This window comes from Lontra canadensis, unplaced genomic scaffold, assembly GCF_010015895.1.
Source record: "Lontra canadensis isolate GAN:19392208 unplaced genomic scaffold, GSC_riverotter_1.0 scaffold125, whole genome shotgun sequence".
Classification (NCBI taxonomy): Eukaryota; Metazoa; Chordata; class Mammalia; order Carnivora; family Mustelidae; genus Lontra; species Lontra canadensis.
The window spans coordinates 4,204,700-4,227,091 of record NW_022631119.1 but is presented as its reverse complement, the minus strand read 5'-3'; the positions used below and the strand labels follow the sequence as shown (position 1 = coordinate 4,227,091).

The 22,392-nt window shown below is 57.8% G+C and overlaps 2 protein-coding genes across 13 annotated transcripts in view; one reads left to right on the top strand and one right to left on the bottom strand.

Annotated features, from left to right (window-relative positions):
• Positions 1 to 991: 991 nt before the first annotated feature.
• DPF1 (double PHD fingers 1) lies at positions 992 to 14,518 on the top strand. Of its 12 annotated transcripts, none has more exons than XM_032841942.1 (12): positions 992 to 1,123; positions 7,050 to 7,210; positions 7,307 to 7,414; positions 8,925 to 9,052; positions 9,323 to 9,406; positions 9,817 to 9,895; positions 10,096 to 10,227; positions 11,110 to 11,160; positions 11,254 to 11,373; positions 12,419 to 12,531; positions 13,101 to 13,212; positions 13,366 to 14,518. In XM_032841942.1, exons 1-12 carry the CDS (start codon positions 1,092 to 1,094, stop codon positions 13,434 to 13,436), a joined length of 1,191 nt encoding a protein of 396 aa, XP_032697833.1. In that variant the 5' UTR covers positions 992 to 1,091; the 3' UTR covers positions 13,437 to 14,518. The 12 variants fall into 12 exon arrangements, with proteins under 12 accessions (XP_032697833.1, XP_032697836.1, XP_032697835.1 ...); XM_032841943.1 differs by having other exon boundaries at positions 993 to 1,123; positions 9,317 to 9,406; positions 13,131 to 13,212; XM_032841939.1 differs by having other exon boundaries at positions 993 to 1,123; positions 9,317 to 9,406.
• Positions 14,519 to 17,990: 3,472 nt separating this feature from the next.
• SIPA1L3 (signal induced proliferation associated 1 like 3) overlaps positions 17,991 to 22,392 on the bottom strand; it is a 230,045-nt gene continuing 225,643 nt past the window's right edge. Inside the window, exons 20-22 of the mRNA XM_032842051.1 lie at positions 22,111 to 22,246; positions 20,281 to 20,362; positions 17,991 to 19,102 (exon numbers count right to left, since the gene is read on the bottom strand). Of these exons, the coding sequence (XP_032697942.1) occupies positions 18,959 to 19,102; positions 20,281 to 20,362; positions 22,111 to 22,246 (362 nt within the window). The 3' untranslated portion in view covers positions 17,991 to 18,958. The remainder of the gene's footprint in view (positions 19,103 to 20,280; positions 20,363 to 22,110; positions 22,247 to 22,392) is intronic.

Here is a 22,392-nt window from a genome sequence, read left to right as displayed (position 1 = left end):
TCTCCCCAACCTTGTCTCTCCCCTCTCTCACTCTGCTCCAGTCACAGCAGCTTTCTTACTGATCTTTCCCTTGTCAAAGCTCACTCCCTTTCCCCTCCTGTTGCCTGGCTGGAACTTCTCATGTCTCAGCTCGAATGCCATCTCCTCAGAGAAGCCACTTTATAGCATTCATAATTCTCTAAAATGATTTTGTCTCTTTATTTTCTTCTTTATCACCTGTCTTTCTCCATGAAAAGGTCACTCCGGGGCGCCTGGGTGGCTCAGTGGGTTAAAGCCTCTGCCTTCCGCTCAGGTCATGATCCCAGCGTCCTGAGATTGAGCCCCGCGACGGGCTCTCTGCTCAGCGGGGAGCCTGCTTCTCCCCTCTCTCTCTCTCTCTGCCTGCCTCTCTGCCTACTTGTGATCTCTGTCTGTCAAATAAATAAATAAAATCTTAAAAAAAAAAAAAGGTCAGCTCCTTGAGGGCAGCGACTTTGTTGGGTCACTGCTATATGCCACCGTGTCCAGAAGAGTGCCTGGCACCTGGCAGGCACTGAATAAGTGAACAAAGGCAGTGGTTAACCCCTGTGCTTGTCTACACGTTGGCTTACACAGAAGAGACACCAGACCCGCAAGCACAGACAAGGATACACGACAGATCCTCGGGTCATCCACATACCCAGGGGAGACCCAGAGGCCAGGGACCACCTGCTCCCACGCCGACGGGTCCTGGAGGATGGAGAGCCCGAGATGGGAATGGAGCACCCTCAGGGAGGAGTAAAGGATGCTCTGGGACGAGCCCCGCCCCGCCCTGTATCCTCAGCAGCCAATGGGCGTGTGGTCCTCCCGGCGCCCCCTGGGACGTGTAGTCCGGCCAGGGGCGCCCTCGGGCGCCGCCGCGCGCCCCTAGACTCCACGTCCCGTCGTGCGCCGGGAGGTGCGGGGATTGGCCGAGCCCCGCCCCCGGCCCGCCCCGCTCGGCTCGCGCCGCAGCCCCAAGAATGAATGAAATCGTAGCGCGCTGGGCGGCAGAGCGGGCGGCGCAGGCCGGGCTGGGCCCGCGCGCGGCGGCAGCAGCGCCCCGGGCCGGAGGCGGCCCAGCCGAGCGGGCCATGGCCACCGCCATTCAGAACCCGCTCAAGTCGTGAGTGTCCCCGCCGTCCACGTCCCTCCATCCTGCCCCCATCCCCGACCCTTCCCCCGCCCTCGCTGGGGAAGGGGACGCGGCGCTCGGAAGGTAGTTTAATGGGGAACCCCAGAGCGCCCCCCCACCCCTGGGGGACCCGCCGCCCCTTGTTGTCCCCTGGGGTTGGGGGCGGGAGCCCCTTCAGGGTCGCGGGGGCGTCTCTTCTTTGTCGCTGTCAGTGAAGGAATGTGGCGCGGGCTGGGGGGTGGCGGAGGCCGTTTCCCCACCCAGAGTGGGGGTAGGGGCTTCCCTCTCCTCCTCCTTCATCTCTCCTCCTCCGCGCCTCCGGGGGCGCCGGGCCTGCCCCGGCATAGGGCTGGGAGTACGAACGCTTAAGTCCAGACCTCAGTCTCCGGGGTCCTCACCACCTTCTTTCCTCACATCAGAACCTTTCTCTTTCCCCCCTCTTTCTCTGGGGCCTCGGCCCGCGCGACCGCAGGGTGGGAGCTGAGACGTCGGGGGTCCTGTCTCCCCTTTTTCCTCCCCGGGTCTTCAGGACCTAGAAGGTCTGACGACCAGGTCAGCTTAGACCGTGGGATCGCTCCTTCTCCCTGCCCATAGACATCTAACAAGAGCATCTCTCATCCCCTTGGGGACCGGATGCCTCTGGAGAGGATGCTGGCAGCGCCCTCAATCTCGGGGGATTCCCTCCCTTTCTCCCTGTCCGCGTCCCTCCTACGAGCGTTAGCTTCCTCCTGGGCCCGACAGCTGGGAACCTGGATGCCTGGGTTCAAGCCCAGCCCTGTCCCATCCCTCCCCTGTCCTAGCCATCCCTCGCTCTGGCCACCTCTCTTCTTCTTCTTTCTATCTCTCTCTCGCGCTCCCTCTTCGGGATCCCGGACTCCCGGGTCCCAGCGCTCCCCACCCCCTTTCCTCTGGCGGTGACAGCAGGCTCAGAGTGACAGGCGCGCGGCCGTTCCCGCCCTCCCTCCTCGGCTGGCGAGCGCGGCACTCCCCTCCCCCTCCTCCCGGGCCTGGGGGAGGAGGCGGAGGGCGAACGCCCGCGGCGCCGCACAAAGGGGCTAAGGCGACCTGCCCCCCAACCCCGCTTCCCCCAGCCCGTCGCGCTCGCCGCCTTGACCTTGAGCAACGCGTGCTGGCGGTTGGGGAGGGAGAAGGGGCGGGAGCGCCCCCCACCCTCCCAAGGGCTGTGTCTCACGGCCGGACCCAAGGCCCCCAGTAGTTTCTGGTTTCTGGCAGGGGCCTGTTGGGAGAGCAGGGGGAGGGGGGGGGTCAATAGGCACGCGCCCACACGCGTGGCTTTGCGGTGAGCCAGAGAGCATACAGGGCGTGTGTGCGGAGCTGGGGTCAGTGTGAGGAGGTGTGTGATGGTGACAACCTTCTGCTTCCCTCTCACTCTCTTACACACACACAGATGTGTCTGCTATGAGGAACACCCTCGAGCGGGCAGGGACAGGGTTCCTGTACAGGTTGGTGGATCTCCAGGCACTCTGGCCTCCTCACCCTGACCCTGGAGCCCAGACCTCTCAGAGGAGGCCAGAGGAAGTGCTGGGGTGGGAGTGCCAGAGCCCTTACTTTGCCCTTCTCTGCTTTCATCCTGGGAAAGGTCTGCAAGGTTGAGGGTTGAGGGTAGGAACTGGCTTCTGAAGGAAGGTGAGAGCCAAATCCTCTTGGGAGTGGGAGAGTGGACCGAGCAGGCCTAGAGGTTCTGACTGCCCAGTTTCAAACCTCATCCTTTGCTATTAATTCACTCCCCTTCTCCCCCTCCTCCAGAGCCTCAGTGTTACCATCTGTGTATTGGGGAATCATAACAGTGCCTATGACCTCAAGGGGCTGTTGTGGTCTTTGTAAAGCACTTGGTACAGAGCCTGACTCTGCCTAAATATACTAATTATTATTATTAGTATCAATATTGGTTTCTCACGTGGTCCACTGTCCGTGTAGGGTATTTCAGGGGCCTGGAGGCCGGAATGAGGTTAGGTGGGAGTGGCAGCACCCTTCTCTGCTCTCACCTTCTGAGAGGTCTGCAGGGATGAGGGTGGGGCGAGAAAAGGAAGGGAAGTGTCAGGGGTGAGAAAAGGGAGGGAAGTGTCAGTTTGTGTCGGCTCTGCGGGTCAGTCGTGCTGCTAGACAAGGGCCACCAGGGAGGGGATGGGCTATATTCTACACTCAGGCCCCAAACTGGTCAAATTGATGTAAGCGTTCTGGGGTGGGGCAGGAGGGAGCTGTAGTCTCTGAGGCTGGAGGTGTGGGGAGCAAGTGTAATGTGTTGGGGGACCTGTGAGGGTGGTGGGAGGTGTGAGAGGAAGGTGGCAAGGGCACTCTGGGAGCTGAGCTGATGGGCAGGGAGGGGGGCGTGCGAGGGCTTTCTGCGGGTGAGGTGTGGGGTGGCTGGTATAGGAGCCTGGAGGCCAGCATGAGCCTGGGGGTACCAGCGTCCTCGACTTACTCCCCTTGCCACCTACTCTAGGCCAGATGTGAAGCCAAGACCCACTGTGTCCTGTTGGGAGTGGGGGAGGGAGAAGGTCGAGGCTTACCTGGGGGAGATCGGGGGAGAGTTTGTGGAAGGGGTCTAAGACTAGGGGGGTGTGTGTTTAGAAATGATAAGTGTGGAAGACACTGAGGGTGTTTCTCTCACCAGAGAGTAGGTGGAGGCATCAAGTGACAAAAGAGGTGAAGGCTAGTCTGCCTCTCAGTCAGCTGGAGAGCCCCCTGGTGGACAAGGACATTTGTGGGCATTTTTATCCATGGGGGGGTACAGGGGGGCTCAAACTGGAGCATAAACTTTGGACCAGGGGGATTCCAGGTGAGCCATGGTGTGGCCTGGTGGGGCAGCTCACTGTCTGGCGATCCCTTAGGGTGCAGTCTATGTGGGTGACAGTGGGAGAAAGAAGGAGGTAGGATTCATTCTGGTACAGATATCCAGGGGAGTGAATCCTTCTCTTAGTCCCACCCTCAAACCGTGGCCAGGGGCTGAGGGCATGTAATTTCCCCTCCCTCTGCCTCCCATTGCTTATCTGGAAAATAGGCATAAAAATAGCATCCCCTCAGAGGGTCATTATGAGGATTGTAGGAGTTACTCCTGTTGAAGTATTTAGAACTGTGTCAGGCACAGGGTGGGTACTCAGTATATTTATTTAATCATTCGACAAAAACTTACTGAGCATCTACTTGTGTCAGGCATTATTCTTTCTAGAACTGGTTGGCTATCACCATTTTACATCTAACTGCATATCAGATCCTCTGGAGTGAATTTACTGAACGTCTACTACCTGCTAAGTACCTTTTAAAAGAAAGGGTGCCTTTTACCTTTATGGGGGTTCCTGGGTGGCTTAGTCCATTAAGCGACGGATTCTTTTTTTTTTTTTTTTAAGATTTTATTTATTTATTTGACAGAGAGATCACAAGTACGCAGAGAGGTAGGCAGAGAGAGGGGGAAGCGGGGTCTGTACTGAGCAGAGAGCCCAACGCAGGGCTGGATCCCAGGACCCTGAGATCAGGGCCTGGGCTGAAGGCAGAAGCTTAACCCACTGAGCCACCCAGGGGCCCCAAGCGACGGATTCTTGATCTCAACTCAGGTCTGGATTTCCCGGAGCCATGGGGTGGACTCCACACTGGGCATGGGAAAAAATAAAAGATAAAAACATTTTGTGCATATTTACTTAATTAATCCTTACAACAATCCAGTGAGGCGTTACCCTCATTTTACAGATGAGGAAACTGAAGCCCAGAAAGGTTAAGTCATTTGCCCAAGGCCACATGGCCATCGAATTTGCAGAGCCAGGATTTGAACCTGCAAGGTGTGGGTAGGGCTTCTTCCAAATGCGGAGCTGCGGGGCCTGCGGAAGGACGCGCTGGAGCAGGGCGGGGTCGCTGTGAGAGGGACCGCCCGTGTGGGACAGATAAGGTTCTCCAGAGCTGGGGCCGGGTGTGTGTGTGTGTGTGTGTGTGTGTGTGTGCTGGGGATGAGGGAGGGAGACGTGTCAGGGAGCCAAGTGCAGACTTGCCGGTGGGGACGTTTGTGTGGGCACCTCTAAGGTATCTCTAAGTCTCATGGCTTCGAAGTGTTTGTGTGAGTGTAAATGTATGTGAGTCTGTGAAAGTGGGAGGGAAGTGTGCGTGAGTCTGCGTGGGAGGCTGTGAGTATACGTGTGAATGTGTGTGTAAACTGCCGTACGTGGGTGTGTGCGAGTCCAGGTGTGCATGTGTGAGTGGATGCCCGGGACACTGGATGCGCGTAAGAGCGCACGGGTGTGACTGACCGTGTGCGCTCCCTGGGCCTCACCTCTGCGCCCCCTTCTCCGCGGGGTCCGGGCGGCCCCCAGGCCAGGGACTACCACTCCCAGCATGGCCCGGGCGGGCCCGCCCTGCCGTTGTGATTGGCTGTGGCCCCGGTGCTCCCGCCCCGCGGGAATGAATGGATGGGCGGCCTCAGCGCCCGCCCGAGCGCTGGGAGGACCGACCCGGCGGGGACCTGCTGGGGGCAGGACCCGGGGAGCAAGATGGCCACGGTCATCCCCGGCCCCCTGAGGTGCTGCGGGCCGGCGGAAGGCGGGAGAGGGCGCGCGGGCGGGTCTCCGCGGGCGCGCGCGTGTATGTGTGTGTGTGTGTGTGTGTGTGTGTGTGTGGCGGCCGGGGGTGGGGCCGATGGGGTGTCTGGGGGGCTGTCACTGTGGGCCGTGCTGCGCGGGGGTGCGAATGTGTGTGATTGTGGGTCTTTGGCAAGAAAGGTGTCCGATGCGCTGCTCCTGGAGGAGCGGAGGGTGTGGAGAAACTCGGAGTCCTCTTCGGGTCCTTTTCGGGGGAAGGGGGTCATGTCCGGCCCCGCGACCCCCGGGTTGGGGAGAGAGTGAAATGGCCTGGGGGTGCGGGAGCCTTGGTAAACTTGGGTGAAGCCCACACTACCTTTGTCTTGGCATGTGGAGTGCGTGTCACTTGTTTGTATTATTATTATTTTTTTAATGTGTATGTGGATATGTGTTTATTTTAGTCTACACTAGGTATCTTTGGATATTTGGGTCTTTGAGTGTGTGTACATGTCCTTTAAAACTGCATCATTTGTGTTCTGTGTCTGGATTGGTAGGCATGTGTGTATTTATGTGTACATTTTTGTGTGAATATGGGTGCATTTGTCTATTCCTATGTTGTCTATGTGTGTATCTTTATGTGACTGTGGTATTTTAGATGTTGGTTTCTATATTGTGTATCTTTGTGATTGTGTGTGTGTGCCTGTCCTGTGTGAATCTGTGATTTCTTTGTATAGTGTGCCTGGATATTGTGTGTGTGTGGTTTGTTTGTTGTTGTGTCCTTGGGTATGTAAGTGCATGTGTGGGTAGTTTGTTTTAACGTTCTTCTCATAATATTTGTGTATCTCTGTGTGTCTTTGGATGCGCGTGTATAGTGCTGTGTGTGCGATCTGTTTGCATGTTGTGTGTCTTTGTGAGGGTGCTTTGTTTATGTTGTGTGTCTTTGGAGATGTGTGTATTTGTGCATGGATAGATGTGTGATGTGTCTGTTTCTACACTAGGTGACTTTGATGTTTGTGTTTTTTTCAGTAGATATCTGTATGCACATATGTGAGATTTGTCTGTTTCTCCTTTGTGAGTTTTGGGATATGTCTCTCTTTGTGTGTGAATCCTGTGTGGTTTGGTTGTGTTGTGTATTTTGATACGTGCATATATGGATAGGTCCTGGTGTATTTTTGTCTGTTTCTGTATTGTGTGTATCTTACTCTGTTGGTTCCAGGCCTGCTTGGGCCCTGGGTTTTGGGGCTCCTGAGTCCAGGAGCGACAGGAGGGGAGTGGTGAGGTTGAAGAAGTCTCCCCACCCATTCCTGAGGGGTGCGCTGAGAGAGGGGTGCTGGGCAGCAAGGTGCCCCTGCCCTTGCTGACAGCCGCTCGCCTGCTCACTCTCCCACTCGCAGCCTAGGCGAGGACTTCTACCGCGAGGCCATCGAGCACTGCCGCAGCTACAACGCGCGCCTGTGCGCCGAGCGCAGCCTGCGCCTGCCGTTCCTCGACTCACAGACCGGCGTGGCCCAGAACAACTGCTACATCTGGATGGAAAAGACCCACCGCGGCCCTGGTACCTCCAGGAGGATGGGGGCGGGGCGGGGCGGGGCAGCCCGCCTTCTTGTGTTCTCATGGCCCTTCCCTTGGCCCTTTGGCCTTCTCACTCCAGGTTTGGCCCCCGGACAGATCTACACATACCCCGCTCGCTGTTGGAGGAAGAAACGGAGACTCAACATCCTGGAGGACCCCAGACTCCGGCCCTGCGAGTACAAGATTGGTGGGTGGAGCTTCAAACTGTGCCCAGGGTGACCCCATCATTGCCCCCGAGACCACGCTGATAAGTGTGTGGTGATGCCAGTGGGGATCTGACCATTTACCTTTCCCTTGTAGCCAGGGTCTGTAGGTCTGTATCTGGGTGTAGCCCAGACCTTCCCCGGTTTTCTCTGAGTGACGGCTAAGGTCTTGGACTGTATCTTTTCCTCCTTGGGCTGAGGTATATGGGGGGCAGAGTGGGTGGATCTTCCCCGGGTGAGCCAGGATATAACAGTGTCTGGCTGTATTTCTTCCTATGGGTGCCTGCATGTGTCTGGATGTGTCGGAGTGTCTTTCCTTCCACAGTGGAATGTATCTAAGTGTCTCTGTGTTTAGGTGTTTCCAGGAGTACTCGAGGGTTTATTTGGTCTTGTGTGTGTCTGGTCTAGCCCAGTATCCAGCGGTTCCTGAGTGTGTCTGGGTGTATCAGGGTGTCTGGCCATCTCTTCTTTGAGTGTCCAGATGCTTTGGAATGTCTGTGAGAATCTCTTCCCCTAGTGGCTGGTGTATTAGGTATATTTCTGCCCACGCGTGCCTGTCCAGCCAGAGTCAAGGCTTCCTTACTTCAGTTGTGACAAGGGCTATCAGAGTCACTGGCACTTTCTTGTCTCTTGTCTGGGTGTATCCAAGGGTCTGTGTGGGTGCAGGTGTATTGAAGTGTATCTGGCTGTCTGTCTTTCTGGGTGTGTCTGTCTGCCTCAGAGGGACTGCGTCTCCCCTGTGTATGTTCACCTGTAACCATCCAAGTGATTCTCTCTAGGTGTGTCTTTCTCTTCCGCCTGGTGTCCAGGTGTAGGGTAGGGTCTGGCTGTGTCTTCCTTATGTGGATCTAGGGAGTGCTGATGGCTTAATGTCTCTTTCTGATTGTCTCCGTGTGTATCCAAGGGCTTGGATGTGTTTCCTCCACGTGTCTGGGTGTATCTCTTCCTTTGTGTGCCTGGCTGTCTCAAGATGATCGGTCTGTATCTCCCATGTGCATCATGGTTGAGTATCTGTATCTCTCCATTTGCATCCACGTGTAGTGAGGGTCTGACAGTGCCTTCTGAGTGGGTCTGAGTGGATCTGAGGGTCTGGCTGGGTCTTTCCCAGGGTCTCAGGAGCCTTTCCAGCATGTATGATTGCATCTTTGGGTCTTGTTACTGGTTGAGTGTGGGAAAGCCTCTTTCCCGAAGCAAAGGGCTTGGTTCCCTGAACTGGGCTGTTTGAGGACTCCTCCAGGGACAACTTCCCCATTTTTTTTTTTTTAAGATTTTATTTATTTATTTGTCAGAGAGAGATCACAAGTGGACAGAGAGGCAGGCAGAGAGAGAGAGAGAGAGAGGGAAGCAGGCTCCCTGCTGAGCAGAGAGCCCGATGTGGGACTCGATCCCAGAAACCTGAGATCATGACCTGAGCCGAAGGCTGCGGCTTAACCCACTGAGCCACCCAGGCGCCCACAACTTCCCCATTTGACCCCACCCTGGCCTTGTCCCCAGACTGTGAGGCACCCCTGAAGAAGGAGGGCGGCCTCCCGGAAGGGCCAGTTCTTGAGGCGCTACTGTGTGCTGAGACTGGGGAGAAGAAGATTGAGTTGAAGGAGGAGGAGACCATTATGGACTGCCAGGTGGGACCACCCCTCGGGGGCCCCAGTTGCCTTCTCACCCCCGGCCACCTGCCCTGGCCTATCCTAGTCCTGCTCAGCAATCTCCCCCAGTTCCCTAGGGCTTTTGGGCATCCTAAGTCTCCATCCTTCCACACCTCTTCTCTTTTTGGAAGACCTCTTGACTTCCCTTGCTCCCCGCAATCTCCAGCTGTGTCCAAAACCCCTACGAAGCAGGATGGTGTCCCCCATTTTCTTGACCTCCATCTCCCTTCTCCTGGTGCCCAGAAACAGCAGCTGCTGGAGTTTCCACATGATCTCGAGGTGGAAGACTTGGAGGATGACATTCCCAGGAGGAAGAACAGAGCTAAAGGAAAGGTATTACCCCCCTGTTCTTCTTCATCACCCCTCTCTTCAGTGACAGATCCCATGTACTGAGCATGCACAATGGTTAGGCCCTGCCTCGGGTTGATCTCATTTAATCCTCAGAGCAGCCTGAAGGGGTGTGTGTGTGTGTGTGTGTGTGTGTGTGTGTGTGTATTTTATACCCATTTTACAGATGAGCAACCTGAGGCTTGGGTATTATTAAGTCATTTGCAAAGCTGAGATTGTACAGTGGGTTAGAACCCACTTTATGCCCATGCCATAGATGAGGAAACCGAACCTCAGAGAGGTCGGGGCCCAAAGTTAGGAAGTGGCAGAGCCACGGTTCACCTTTTGGGCTCAAATGATGAAAGCTCTTTGAGTTCCCTCCCTTTCTTGGCCGCTGACCCTGACTCTCCCCGCAGGCATACGGCATCGGGGGTCTCCGGAAACGCCAGGACACCGCTTCCCTGGAGGACCGAGACAAGCCGTATGTCTGTGATAGTGAGTCCTTCTGAAGAGGGGGAAAGAGAGAGAGTGGGGCCTAGAGACTTCTCCCCCGCTGGCCCCCTCCCTCCTGTTCTAGAGCCTGGTGGGAGGGGATGCTCAGGCCTCTGGCAGAGGGGGGAGGCGTGATCCCCGAGGCCAGGGTGGAGGCCGCAGGGGCCAGGAGGGTTGACGGGCCCTCCCTGCTCGCTCTCCAGTCTGTGGGAAACGGTATAAGAACCGGCCAGGGCTCAGCTACCACTACACCCACACCCACCTGGCTGAGGAGGAGGGGGAGGAGAACGCCGAGCGCCACGCCCTGCCCTTCCACCGGAAAAACAACCATAAACGTGAGCAGGCAGGCGGGCTGTGGGGCAGTGAGGGACCCTGGGAGTGGGGGCTGAGGAGCCTGGGAGGGAGGGGGCACGTTAGACATTTCTGGAAAATCTCCAGCTCAGCGGTCCCCTCCCCCCACCGACCATGGGGATGCTGGCTCTGGGGTTGCCATGGCAACCAACCATCTCTCCCTCGCTCCTGGCCGGGCATAATATTTCTGGGTCTGATTTATTGTTTCAATTAGAGCTTGGGGAGGGGGGTGATAGATAACTCCCCTCCCTCCCTTTCTCCCTTTTCCGCGAAGCTTGGGCCTAGGGGCAGGGTCCGTGGCCTGGGAGCCCTCGGCGCCTGCCCATGCCAACCCCGTGCCAGCCCTGACAGCTGAGGTGTGGGGGAGGGGCCGGGGGAGGCTCTGCCAGGGGAGAAACTGTCTTCCCACCTACCTCCTAGTGGGAGAGGGCAGACTCTTTATCCCGTCCCCACTCCACCCCCAGGCACCTCTGTGTTCAGGATTTTTCTTCTCAATGTCCGTCTGTCTCTATGCCAGATCTTGGCCAGTGGTGTCCCCGGTTTTCATCTAGTTGGGGCTCAGGTGGCACTGGTTTGGGAGAAGGGTGTGTGAATGGGGAAGCTGGGGCTCTTCCGAAAGCCCTTCTTTGCAGTTTTACCTAAGAGAGAGGATGTGTGAGTTGTCCTCAGAGAGTTTGGGGTTCCTGAGGAGAATTATCTGGGTCCCCGACTCTGTTCTACTCGTGGCCACAGCTCAGCGGTAGCCAGTCTCTCTCCTTACCTCCCCCGTGCCTGGAAAAAGGGGTCCACTGCTGGGGCGGAGGCTGGGGGCAGGTGGGGAGCCTTGCCTATGGTGAGAGCCCTTCTCTCTGTCCCCCCAACCCCAGAGTTTTACAAAGAATTGGCCTGGGTCCCTGAGGCACAGAGGAAACACACAGGTAGGGACGCCTCCCTCTGCCCCGACTTCTACAGCAGCCTTTGACTAGGTGCTCCTGCCTGTCCGCGTCAAACCCCGCCCTGCTGTCTTTCAGCCAAGAAGGCACCTGACGGCACTGTCATCCCCAACGGCTACTGTGACTTCTGCCTGGGTGGCTCCAAGAAGACGGGGTGTCCCGAGGACCTCATCTCCTGTGCTGACTGTGGGCGATCAGGTGATACCCCACCCGAGGTTGCTGGGGGCCAGGGTGGAGGGCACCCCAGGAGTCCGGATCTGGAGGGTAGGAAGGCAGAGAAGTGCAGCCTGGTGGGGCAGGATGGGGGGATGACCCGGAACTGGTGGAGTGGAGTCCACTGCGGGAAACTGAGGGGGGCCAGAAGGGCTCTGGGAATAATAGGAGGTGGTGGTCACGGCATTACTGGTAGTGGCCTGCGCTTCTCACGGCGAGGGGTACTGAAAGCTGGCCGCCGAGGCACTGTGGGTAGCAGACTATGATAGCGAGTAATGGATGGCCACTGGCTGGGTACCGTGGATAACCAGCGGCGCTTGCCACGGGCTTGTGGTTCACAGAATGTGGCTTCCCAGGGTGGGCTGGTAGGTAATAGACTGTGGTTGCCTCAGCACAGTGGGGAATGACTTGCGGTTGTCATGGTATTAAGGGGAGTGCTGTGATACGGTTGTCATGGTGACTGGGTGCTGTGGCCTGTAGCTGTCGGGGCCCTCGGGTAATGGCTGAGGGGGTCTTGGCACCGGGGCAGTGGGACGGCATTGTACGGAAGTTTCAGGAAGAAGTTGGTTGCTGGGGTCTCCTTCAAAATGGGCTGGGGCTGCAGGGAACCCAGAGTGTGGGGACCCCACTGTGACAGGTAGTTGCCATGGCGCCGTGGCCGGGAGACTGTGGTTGCCACGTTACTGTGGTTAACAGAACCTGTTGGCCATTCTGCTGTGGGTAATGGAATGTGGCTGCCTCAGCACAGTGGTTAACAGAATGTGGCTGCCCGGGTGTTGTGGGTGGTAGAGAGTGGTTGCCACAGCACTGTGGGTAATGGAATGCGGTTGCCATGGTATTCCGGGGAGCAGAATGTGGTTACCATGGTGGCTGGGTAGGAGCCTGGTGGCCACGGAAGCGGCAGCGTGTGGTCGCCGGGCACCCGTGAGCAGGGCGGAGGAGGTGGGGGGGGAGCCGTCTCCTCCCCGGGGCTCAGCGGCCCCCAGGGGCACGATGACCCCTAACCGCATCCCTGCCCTTCGGCCCCCAGGACACCCCTCATGTTTACAGTTTACGGTGAACATGACAGCGGCCGTGCGCACCTACCGCTGGCAGTGCATCGAGTGCAAGTCGTGCAGCCTGTGCGGCACCTCGGAGAACGACGTGAGTGCGCGCCGCCCCCGGGCCACACCCCCCGGCGGCCCCTCCCGCCCCGCCCCTCTGCCAGCCCTTGCCCGCGGGGCCTCAGGCCGCTCCCGGGAGTCCCTCCCCGGGGAGCAGCCCCTCGGTGGGGAGCGCTCGTAACCTGTGTTATTGTTATTGTTAGTGGCCATTAACTGAGCCCGGCACTTAGCGCTTAGTGCTCGTCGCTCTCTTGACTCCTCCCAACCACCCTCAGAGGTAGGTGCTCTGGTCCCCGATTCACAGAGAAGAAACCGGGCTCAGAGAGGGGAAATGACTGGCCCGAGGCCACCCAGCTAGGACGTCAGTAGAGCGGGGACCCAAACCCTCATCCATGGCCTCTAGAGCAGGTCTCAGGCCATCTGGTGTCCTGTTAAAGTGTCCCACAGAATCTGTACGACCCAGACTAGGAGCTGCCAATGGGCCGACCTCAGGGGTGTTCTGCAAAGATCTCGGAGCCCCTTCTTGTGGGAGGGCCCACCTTCCCCAGCCCTTCTGACCTACCCCTGCCCCAGCCCCCCCACCCCGGTTTCTGGTGCCCGTGCCCCCAGGGTGCCAGCTGGGCGGGTCTCACCCCCCAGGACCAGCTGCTGTTTTGTGATGACTGCGATCGGGGTTACCACATGTACTGCCTGAGTCCCCCCATGGCGGAGCCCCCGGAAGGTGAGAGAAGAGGTGGGCACCACGGGGGGGTGGGGGTGTTGAAAAGTAGTCTTCCTGCCTGTGAAGACCCAGGACTGGGGCTGCTGGCTGGGAGGGAGTCAGGACAGCCCTTCTGGGACCAGGGCCTTACTCCCTGTCCCCACCTCACCACAGGGAGCTGGAGTTGTCACCTCTGTCTTCGGCACCTGAAAGAGAAGGCCTCTGCCTACATCACTCTCACCTAGGCCTGGCTCTGGCTCACCTGGACCTCTGGGGTGGTGCTTCCTGATCTGCCTCTTGGAGCTCCTCCACGCTCTCCCTCCCCTCAGTGCCCCATAGCGGGAGGGGGAGGAGGGAGCCCAAGAGGGGGCTGGGCCACCCCCTTCCCTCTGTGCAAGTGGAATGTTCGCCCTGTGGGTTGGTGGGCCCAGTAGGGCCCCTCTCCCTTCCTCCCTCCTTCCCCATCCCTTGGCAAATGGGCACCAGGGGCTTCTGCTCCCCTCAAAGCCATACCCCGCCTCTGGGCGGGCATGAGGGGTGGTAGATGCCAGCCCGGGGCACTGACACAGCGTTTTTCTAAAGAAAAAGTCAAAAAGTTAAAAAAAAAAAAAGAAATTAATATATACAAAGAGTCCTATAAGGCCTGGCCCGGTGGAGGGGGCACTGCTGAGCGCATCCACTGGGCACCAGTCTATGCCAGCTTCCTGCCTAGCAGCCCCACCCCCCCAGTTTCTGGAGTTGCAGCTGTCCCACCTCCTCACCCCAAGTGGGCACCATTTCCCCCTTGTGCCCAGGGCAGGTGGGTGTGGTGTCCACCTTCGCCCCCTCAATGGTGCCCACCGTGGATACTGCATGACGTGAACCATGGTTTTGAACTCCGTTCCTGGTCCCTCCCTGAGAGCCCCGCCCTGCCCTCTGCCTGCTGTGGCTGGGGCCTGCCATGGCTGGTGGGCATTGGCTGGGGGGGCCGGGCGGCCCCTGCCCAGCGCCTGCTGGAATGAGAAGCACAGACTCTGCAACGGACTAGTTTTTCCTCCTTCCCCTGCTCCAGTTCCCCACCGGCCAGGCCGGGCTGCCCCCCTGCCACCCTCGCTGGCCATTTTGGGGGTAGCGAGGGGGCGTGGTTGTTTCTTGTGGTTGTGTGTGTTTGTTGTTCGGGTTTAAAAAAAAGGGAAATTGAGACTGCAAGTGGGGGAGGTGGTGGGCTTGGGGGTCTCCCCCAATCCAGGCATGCCCCCCCTTGTAAACGAGTCTCCTTTATTGCCTGCCTCTGCTGTGAATTACCTTGTTCTGTGTATTAAACTGGGCCTGACCCCTCTGCCCACGACTGCCTCGTTCTCCAGGCTGAACTGGGGGGCATCGTCAGGAAGGGGAGATGGGGGCCTTGTTGAGGGAGACTGACCGAGACGAACAGCTGGAGCTGGTCCGACCTCCCTCTCCCTCCATCTCCCCCCACCTTGCACCCCGCCTTTCTCTGGCTTTGTCCCAGCTCCTCCCAGCCTTGCGGGAAAGGAGAGGGGGGATGGGGTGGAGGGGGCTCCCACCCAGCCAGCTGTGGTTGCCCTGGCAACGGACTGCTGCAGCTGCAGCAAGCAGCAGTGAGGGGGGAGGCAGGAGCTGGGGCCTAGGGGGAAGGGACGGAAAGATGAAGAGGCCGCTCTCCCCAGCTAGGGTAGGGGGCGGGGGTGCCAGGAGCACCTCCTCCTAATCTACCCGACCTCACCTGGGTCCCCCATCCCAGGGATGTTGGGAAGGAGGCAGATTTGGGCCAGGCGGGATGAGGAGAGAACCAGGACACGGAGAGATCAAGAGAGAGACAGAGAGCCACACATTTATAGACAATCGGAACAAGAGCAGGAGAGGGAAGAAATAGATTTGGAGAGAGAGGTAGATGAGCAAGCCACAGGAGTGACAGGGGGGAAGAGAACAGAAGAAAGATGGAGATTCAGTGGGAGAGGAAATAATAGTAAGAAGAAATAGCAGACACATCAGGGAGAGACAGAAGGAGGAAGTCGAGAGTGATCTGAAGAAGCAGGAGAGATTCAAGGAGGGGAGGCAGAGAACCCCGGCACATAAATTAGGAGAGAGACAGAAGAATAAGAGGGAACCACATTTGGGGAGAGACAGGATCTGGGGACAGGTAGAGTCCAAGGACAATGACACCGAGATGAGACTTCAGGGGAGAGGAAAAAGAATTTAGGGGACAATAGAGAAATGTGGAGAGAGCCAAAGGTATGAAGGGCTTCAGAGGTTGGCTGGGGACAGAGCCAGGGGTGATTGACGGGAGACTGGGGGAGGGTCCAAGAGGGCACCCGCTGGAGAGATGGGGACGTGGCCGGGGAAGTTGAAAACTGGGGCAAGATGGGGAAGGGACCAGTAGGGCACAGTGTGGGTGCGAGTTGCGGGGCGTTGGACGTTGGTGTGTGTCACAGGCGCCAGGAGAGGATGTGAGAACAGCTTGTTCCACCGTTCCCATGCTGGGTGGGGGGGGGGGCGGCACGGGGAGAAGATGGGGCCTCAAGGAGGGTGGAGACTGGGAGAGTGTCTGGAACACTCTAGAATTTTTAGGAGATGTGGAAATAGCTGGTCCACCTCCTCTGGAAAAAGGATATATACCCGTTTTGGAAAAAGATATTCTTTGGGTGGGGGGAGGGGAGAGGCTGAGTCAGAGAAGCATCAGGTTTTAGCTCAGAGATGAAGACTCAGTGACAGGTAAGGGGTGAGGTGGGCCAGGAAGACTTAGCCACCTGGCCAGCCAGCCCTGTCACGAGGCTGGACTGCTTCTTGGATCCGGACTTCCCACAAGAGGCTATACCTTAGATTTTCACGCGGAATTATAAGATTCAGAAAATCAGTGAGACCCTGATCCTCAGGTCAAACTTCAAGTGTTTCAACAGGGCAGCTGCGGAGCCGGGCCGGGAGAGCCCCTAGAGGGAGGTGTGGCCCAGGGGCGAAGTTACGGGGTACCCCCGCCTCATTCTGTGCCCCCCGACAGCCCCCCCCACCCCGGCCTGGAAGCAGAGGCTGATTTGCACCCAAAACCACCAACCAGAAGACAGGCAGTGGGAGGCCTCCTCCCACCGAGGAGGGCGTGGATATGCAAATAAGCCAGCGCTGGGAGGGTGTGGCCTGGGGAGGCCGCAGCCAAAGGAGGCAGGGGCCCCTTGGCTCTCAGTCCCGCTGCAAAGGATTTACCGAGCTGGAAATCCGGCTGTCTGTACAACCTCCACATTTTTAAGTTTGACCACTAAATCTAAAACCGGCACACTCCGTGGGCCTGGTCTGGCTTTCTGGCCGCTAGAAATGCTTTCCTTGGTGCAAACTCACCCTTTCTTCAACTTAAGTACTTTTTACCTTCTGAGCGCTGGATTCCTGTCATTTGGGTTTCAGGGAAAGGAAGTCTGCAAGGCTGGTGCTGAGGGAAGAGAGAGAGAGAGAGAGTGTGTGTGTGTGTGTGTGTGAGAGAGAGAGAGAGAGAGAGCGCGAGCGCGAGCGAGCACGAGCCTGCAGAGAGCGAGCAGAGAGCGAGCGTGCGTTTGGGACAAGTGGGACAGGAGGAGGGGGCTGATGGTGGACCACACCCTCCCATCAGCGACTCCAGGCAGCTGCCCAGCTAGTGAACACACAAGCCAGTTCTATGAAACATTTATTTCCTTTGAAACCTCCAGAAACATGCCAGAAAATCTCAAGACTGGGATAGGAAAAAAAAAAAAGACAATAAAGAATAAAAAAGCCAAATGAAACAAATCAACATATGAAAAAACAAACAAACAAAAAACCCTGCTATCTTCCAGCCTTCAGAGAGAACGCCAACCTCAAATTAAATAGATTTCTTTTGCAGAGATCCTTAAAAAAAAAACAGAAAACAAAACCAAAAACAAAATCATAATTTACACTTGTCAATGTACATGATTAGGTCCCCAAAATGATTTGAATGATCTGAAGATACGGAGAACTTAAAAAAAGGGAGGGCAGCCTCCAGGTTAGGGTCTGAGGAAAGGGCCGTGGAGTGGTCCTGGAGAACCCTTCCAAAAAGGGGGTGGGGAAGAGGGGCAGAGATATCACAGTAGTTGGCCAGGGCTGAAGACCAAGGGGGCCCCCCCTTGCGGCGCTCTCCTCTCACTGTGCCGGTGAGGGGCGGGAGATGACAGATCTGAGGGCTTCTATGGGGCCGCCGCTGCTGGGGTCAGAGGGTGATCACAAGGAGACAAGAGTGCCCTTTCCTCCTGCCCCTGCTGGCCCACCCTGGCATCTCTCTGAGCGCCTGTGTCCTGTGCGGTCCCCACAGCCCCCTTCCCTGAGGTTTCTGGCCCCAAAGAGAAAGTGGTGGGGTCTCTGGACCAGGGTTGGGCCACCTGGTGCTGGCTTCCAGCCCAGAGAGTGCTGCCTGGAGAGGGGCCAACTCCCCCTGCCTGGGGCCTCCCCAAGGGGAAAGCCCACCAGCCTGCTCCCCCTGACTGTGCCTGGATCTCTCGGGAGTCCTCCCACCGAGTCCCAGCCAGTAGGGGACACACCTTGATCCTCAGCTTGAGGTTGGGGGGAAATCCACAGACTGTGGCCATCCAGACTTGTTCTGGCGCAACTCCACATGAAAAAATAAATATATATATATATCTCTTTTTTGTTTTTAAAGGAAAAAAAAGAAACTCTGTTTCCTGGGTGAACAGCATAGTACCGCTCTGGCGTGGCTGACTGGCAAGCTGCCCCTTATTGCCTTTAGAGAACCAGTGTCCCGTGGGGGTTCACACGGCAAAGCACTCCCCCGGGGAGCACAGTGAGGGTGTCCAGACGTCCGTCCGCCGCTCGCTCGCTTGTGGAGGGAAAACAAAACCAGAGAGGAGATGAAGGCTGTTTTCTCTCCAGCCCTGACCTCAGGGCTGCGTGGAGCCCTTCCTGGTGCCCAGAAGAGGGCCTGGGCTGTGCGGTGGGAGTGGGTGTGACGGGGAGGAGAGATGGGGCTTTGCAGCCTGGGGCCTGGGCAGGAGCTGGAAGGTGGAGGGGCCCAGGCCCAGGCGCTGTGGCCTCTGGCGGTTGAGGGGCTGATAGAAAAAAGACTGTAGAAATTGTCCCGAATGTGCAAATAGTTTCCCCTCAGAGACGCTGACTCTGGATGCTGGGGCTTCTTCTCTCCAACCTGGGGTCCCAAGAAAAGAAATGAAACTCGAAGAAAGTGCTCCTGGCGGCTTTTTGGAAGAATACAGTTGGAAGGGGTTCATGTCCGTGCTTTCTGGAGCAAGCGCACCGGGACTGAGAGTCCTGGCCACTGTCCACACAGGCCCTCCTTTCTGGGGCCTGGGGGAAGCTCAGGCCAGCCTCACACTGATTTCTCATGCAGGGGGCTCGGACCCACAAGCCCAAACTCTGTTGTACGCAGTGAAGAAAGCTGGTTTGTGGACTCCTGGAGCTGTGGGGTTTGGAGACACACCAGCCCTCCCTCCCTCCCCTTCCTCCAGCTTCTGATGGCTTGGTCCCAGGAAGAGGCTAGATGGCCCCCAGAAGCCGGAGTGGGCATGGTCCAGTGTCCAGGGACCAGAGCTGGGCAGTTCAGACGGTGGGCCTGAGACCCGGTCACCTCGTGGGGCCAGAGGACCCCGAGAAGATAGCAACGCACAGCCCCAGTGAGGCCTACTGCCGCCCATGGTCTCTGTGTCCATGAGGAGGGCAGTGGGGCCCTGGCTGGGTCATCTCGGTCATGCCCCCAACTGGGGAGCGAGCTGAGGGAGATGGGAGAGCGGGAGCCCGCAGCTGGCCCGGCCAGGAAGCCGCCTCAGAGCTCCTTCTTCTCTCTGCAGAAGATCTCGGCAAACTTGCGCAGCTGCTCGCTGGCGGCCTGCGACTCCTCCTGCAGACGCTGGTTGTTCTGTCGCAGGCTGGCCACCTCGGACTGCAGCACTGCCTTGTCCTGCTTCTCCTGCGGGGCGGGGCTGGTGTCAGCAGGTGCGCAACGCCGGGCGCCAGGTTCAAATCCTGGCTCGGCAGCTAAGCGACCCTGGGCAAATCACCTCATCTCTCTGGACCATCCCCCTCAACTCTTAGGACACAGACCTGTGATCACGATCACCTCAGTTTACCCTCATGGCCACCCACAGACTTGGGGACTGCTGTCGGCCTCAGGTTCTTGGAAAAGGAGACCCAGCCTTGCACAGCAGGCGGGGAGTTGGGATGTGGACGGATGCGGGCTGCCTGTATGGGCTCCACTGGCCCTTCGGAGATGCCCTTCCAGGCTTCATGACACCCCAAGGCAGCCGACTTGTCCCATGTCACGCAGTATTACATGCGGGGACTGGAACCCGGGCCCCTCGGATTCCTGCGCTCAAGACTCGTACAGTATATTCTGCCCCCTTTTTGTCTTTTACCCAAAAGTCTATGAAGTACCAAGTAGAAGTCCTCTGCCCTTACTTCTCTCCTTCTGCAGCCTGGAGTTAAGGACAAGGAACAATCTGGGACGGTGCCATCTAGGTAACGCTCTGACCCACAGACATTAAACTTTTTTTTTTTTTTTTTTAAGTATGATGATGTTCTAGACAAGAGTCCTGCCTGGTTTCTGCTTGAGCGACTAGACTTCTTTTGTATGTCAGTAAATATCCAGATAATCGGCTGCAGAATATTCCCCGGCACGGTGTCTTGTCCTTTACATAACTGCACTCCTGGGGAGGGACGGCTGCGCTGATGCCAAAGTTCTATTGCCAGCAGAGCAGCAGCAAGCATCCCTGCTCACCGATCTCTGTCCCCATGCCTGGAATTCTGCTGGACACACTCCCACAAGCAGAATTGCAGGATCGACAAGATACACAATCACATTTTTTTTGTTTAAATAAATACTGTCCAACTGCCCTCCGAAAAGGTTGAGCCAATTTGTTCTTCCTCCAAGAATTTAGGAGAGTTCTCTCCATATGTTTACCAAACTTTGGTATTGTCACTTTCTACTCTTTGCTCTTGACTACATTCAAAGCTGGGTGGTCTCCCCAAGAGTGGGCAGGGTGGTGGGTAGTGGATAGGAGTGTTCGACTTGCTGCCCGCCACCGCCGAGGGTGTGGGAAGCAGAACAGCCCGGCGCCGGGCTGAGGGCTGGCTGCCTGGCGGCCTTACCTTCTGGAGGTCCGTGTGCAGCTGCTTCAGCATGACCTCCAGCTGGTACACCTTGCCTGTCAGGTCCAGGGGAGGCTCCTCGCTGGAAGGACAAGCGATGGGGTGAGACTCAAGGCCCCCTCAGGCCCTGGGGAGGATTCCAGACCCACAGCTGGGAGGAACACAGAGGCCAGGACCCTCTGGAGAGCCCTGTCCTTGCTGGGGTCCTGAGAGGGGCCTGGAGGAGGAGCTCTGAGGGGAGCTTGTAGCCAGCCCTCCTCCCTGACATGCCACCCAGAGAGGGGCCATCTGTGGATGTGGACGGGGGCTGTGGCCGCCTGTGAAGGCTGTGTGTGTGCCCCCAGGCACAGACCACACGTGTATTTCCAGGAGAAATTCCTCCCGGTGTGAGCGCCTCACATGGCACAACACAAGGGGCCCACCCGGCAGACCGAGCACCAGCAGACCTGGGCCCTGCGTCCGCAACAGGCAACACGACAGGAGGGCCTGCCCTCGGGGACAACAATAAAGAACACCGACAACGGTGCCCTTCCAGAGAGCCTGCCCTGCGCTGGGCACAGTCTCAGTGTAACACAGTTCCTGGCCCAATGTGGTCTGGGAGGTCACCGTGTCCTTACCCCTGACCCCCACCACAGAGTGGGGAGCCCAGCCTGTGGCTCCTCCTCCATGCAGCTCCCCAGCCCTGGCCTGCAGGGCCCCTGAAGAGGACAGGGGGCAGCTCAATCCCTCCGGTGGGCTCCATGAGGCACAGTGAGGGTGCCGGGGAGAGGGTGGGCTGCAGCAGACCAGAAGGGAGAGAGAAGGGAGTGGACTCAGCCCGCCTGCCTTCCTGCCACTTCTGCCCCCTCCCTGGTCCTGGATCCTGGGGGCCTGCAGCTGCAGGGGAGGTGGGAGGCAGGTGGGAAAGGGTCACCACCTCAGGGGTGAAGGGAATGCAGGTGCTCGCCCAGAGGCCACGGTCCTGCCACTCCCGCACCCAGCCCGGTCCTCCCCCTGCCAGCAGCACAGTCTGTAGCGCCTCCTCCCTGTGATCATAGTTGGGCCACATCTCTGGTACAGGCTGAGTTCTAAAGCCAGTGAAAGAGGGGTGTGAAGAAGAGTTAAAAAAAAAAAAAAGAGTCCGAAAAACCAAGAAGAGCTGAAATTTCTCTCGAAAACCCCTTCATTTCGTGCTGACGTGCACGAAAGCCTGCATGGCGAGGGGTGCACGTGAGTGTGAAGAGTGCTGCTTAATTCCACGGACTTGCAAACACGCCCTTTCCACCTGGTCTCCCGCTTTTTAATTGTTTTTCCAGCCAAGTGAGTGCAGTCAGATATGTGGCACTAAACGTGAGAGGACAGACAGTGAGATCGGTCTCCTCCTCCCTCCCCAGGAAGCCTTGCGAGGGCAGGGCTAGGGCCTCAGTCCCCGCTGGGTCCACAGAGAGCCCTGGGGAGAGGTGCCCATCTGCATAGTTCAGGAATTCTGTGTGTAGAGAAGACCCAGGAGCAGAAAGAGGGGAGATGAAAGCCAGGGAGGAAGGGACCAGGGTGGGGTGCAGGGGCACCGCTTAGACTTTCATGACTTAGAAGCAAACTGATGGTATTAATTACAGTGTAGTCTCCATCCATGGGGCTGGGGCTAACCTGGGCTCGGTCAGCACTGTGTCCCGGTGCTTGGATTACTCCCCAGTCTGTCAGGGGAGAAGAGCAGATGCCCCCACCCCACTAATGCCAGAGGAAGAGGGGGAAAGGGGGGGCAGTAGCTGCCTCTCACCAGCATGCTGGGCAGGGGTCTGGGTTGTAGGGACCCAGGTTGCCAGCCTCCACGTGTTCCCAGGGAAACCTCACCTCATGGTAGGGGTGGTCCTGGGGGTGGGGGGCCCCCTCTCCAGGCTCAGGTGGCTGTGGACAGGACTGTGTGCAGGTGGGACCTCCGGGCTCAGAGCTGGGTCGTTGAGGGAGAAAAGTGAGACGGCTCTTTGCACTGCCCAGGAGAGAGAGGGAAAAGAGGTCAGCAGGGCTCCCCATTCCTCTGCCCCCAGTACCCCCGCCCCACTGACTAACCACCTTCCCCCCATCACACACACCTCCCAGCCAAACCACTCTGACATTCCCAATCATTCTGTTTGA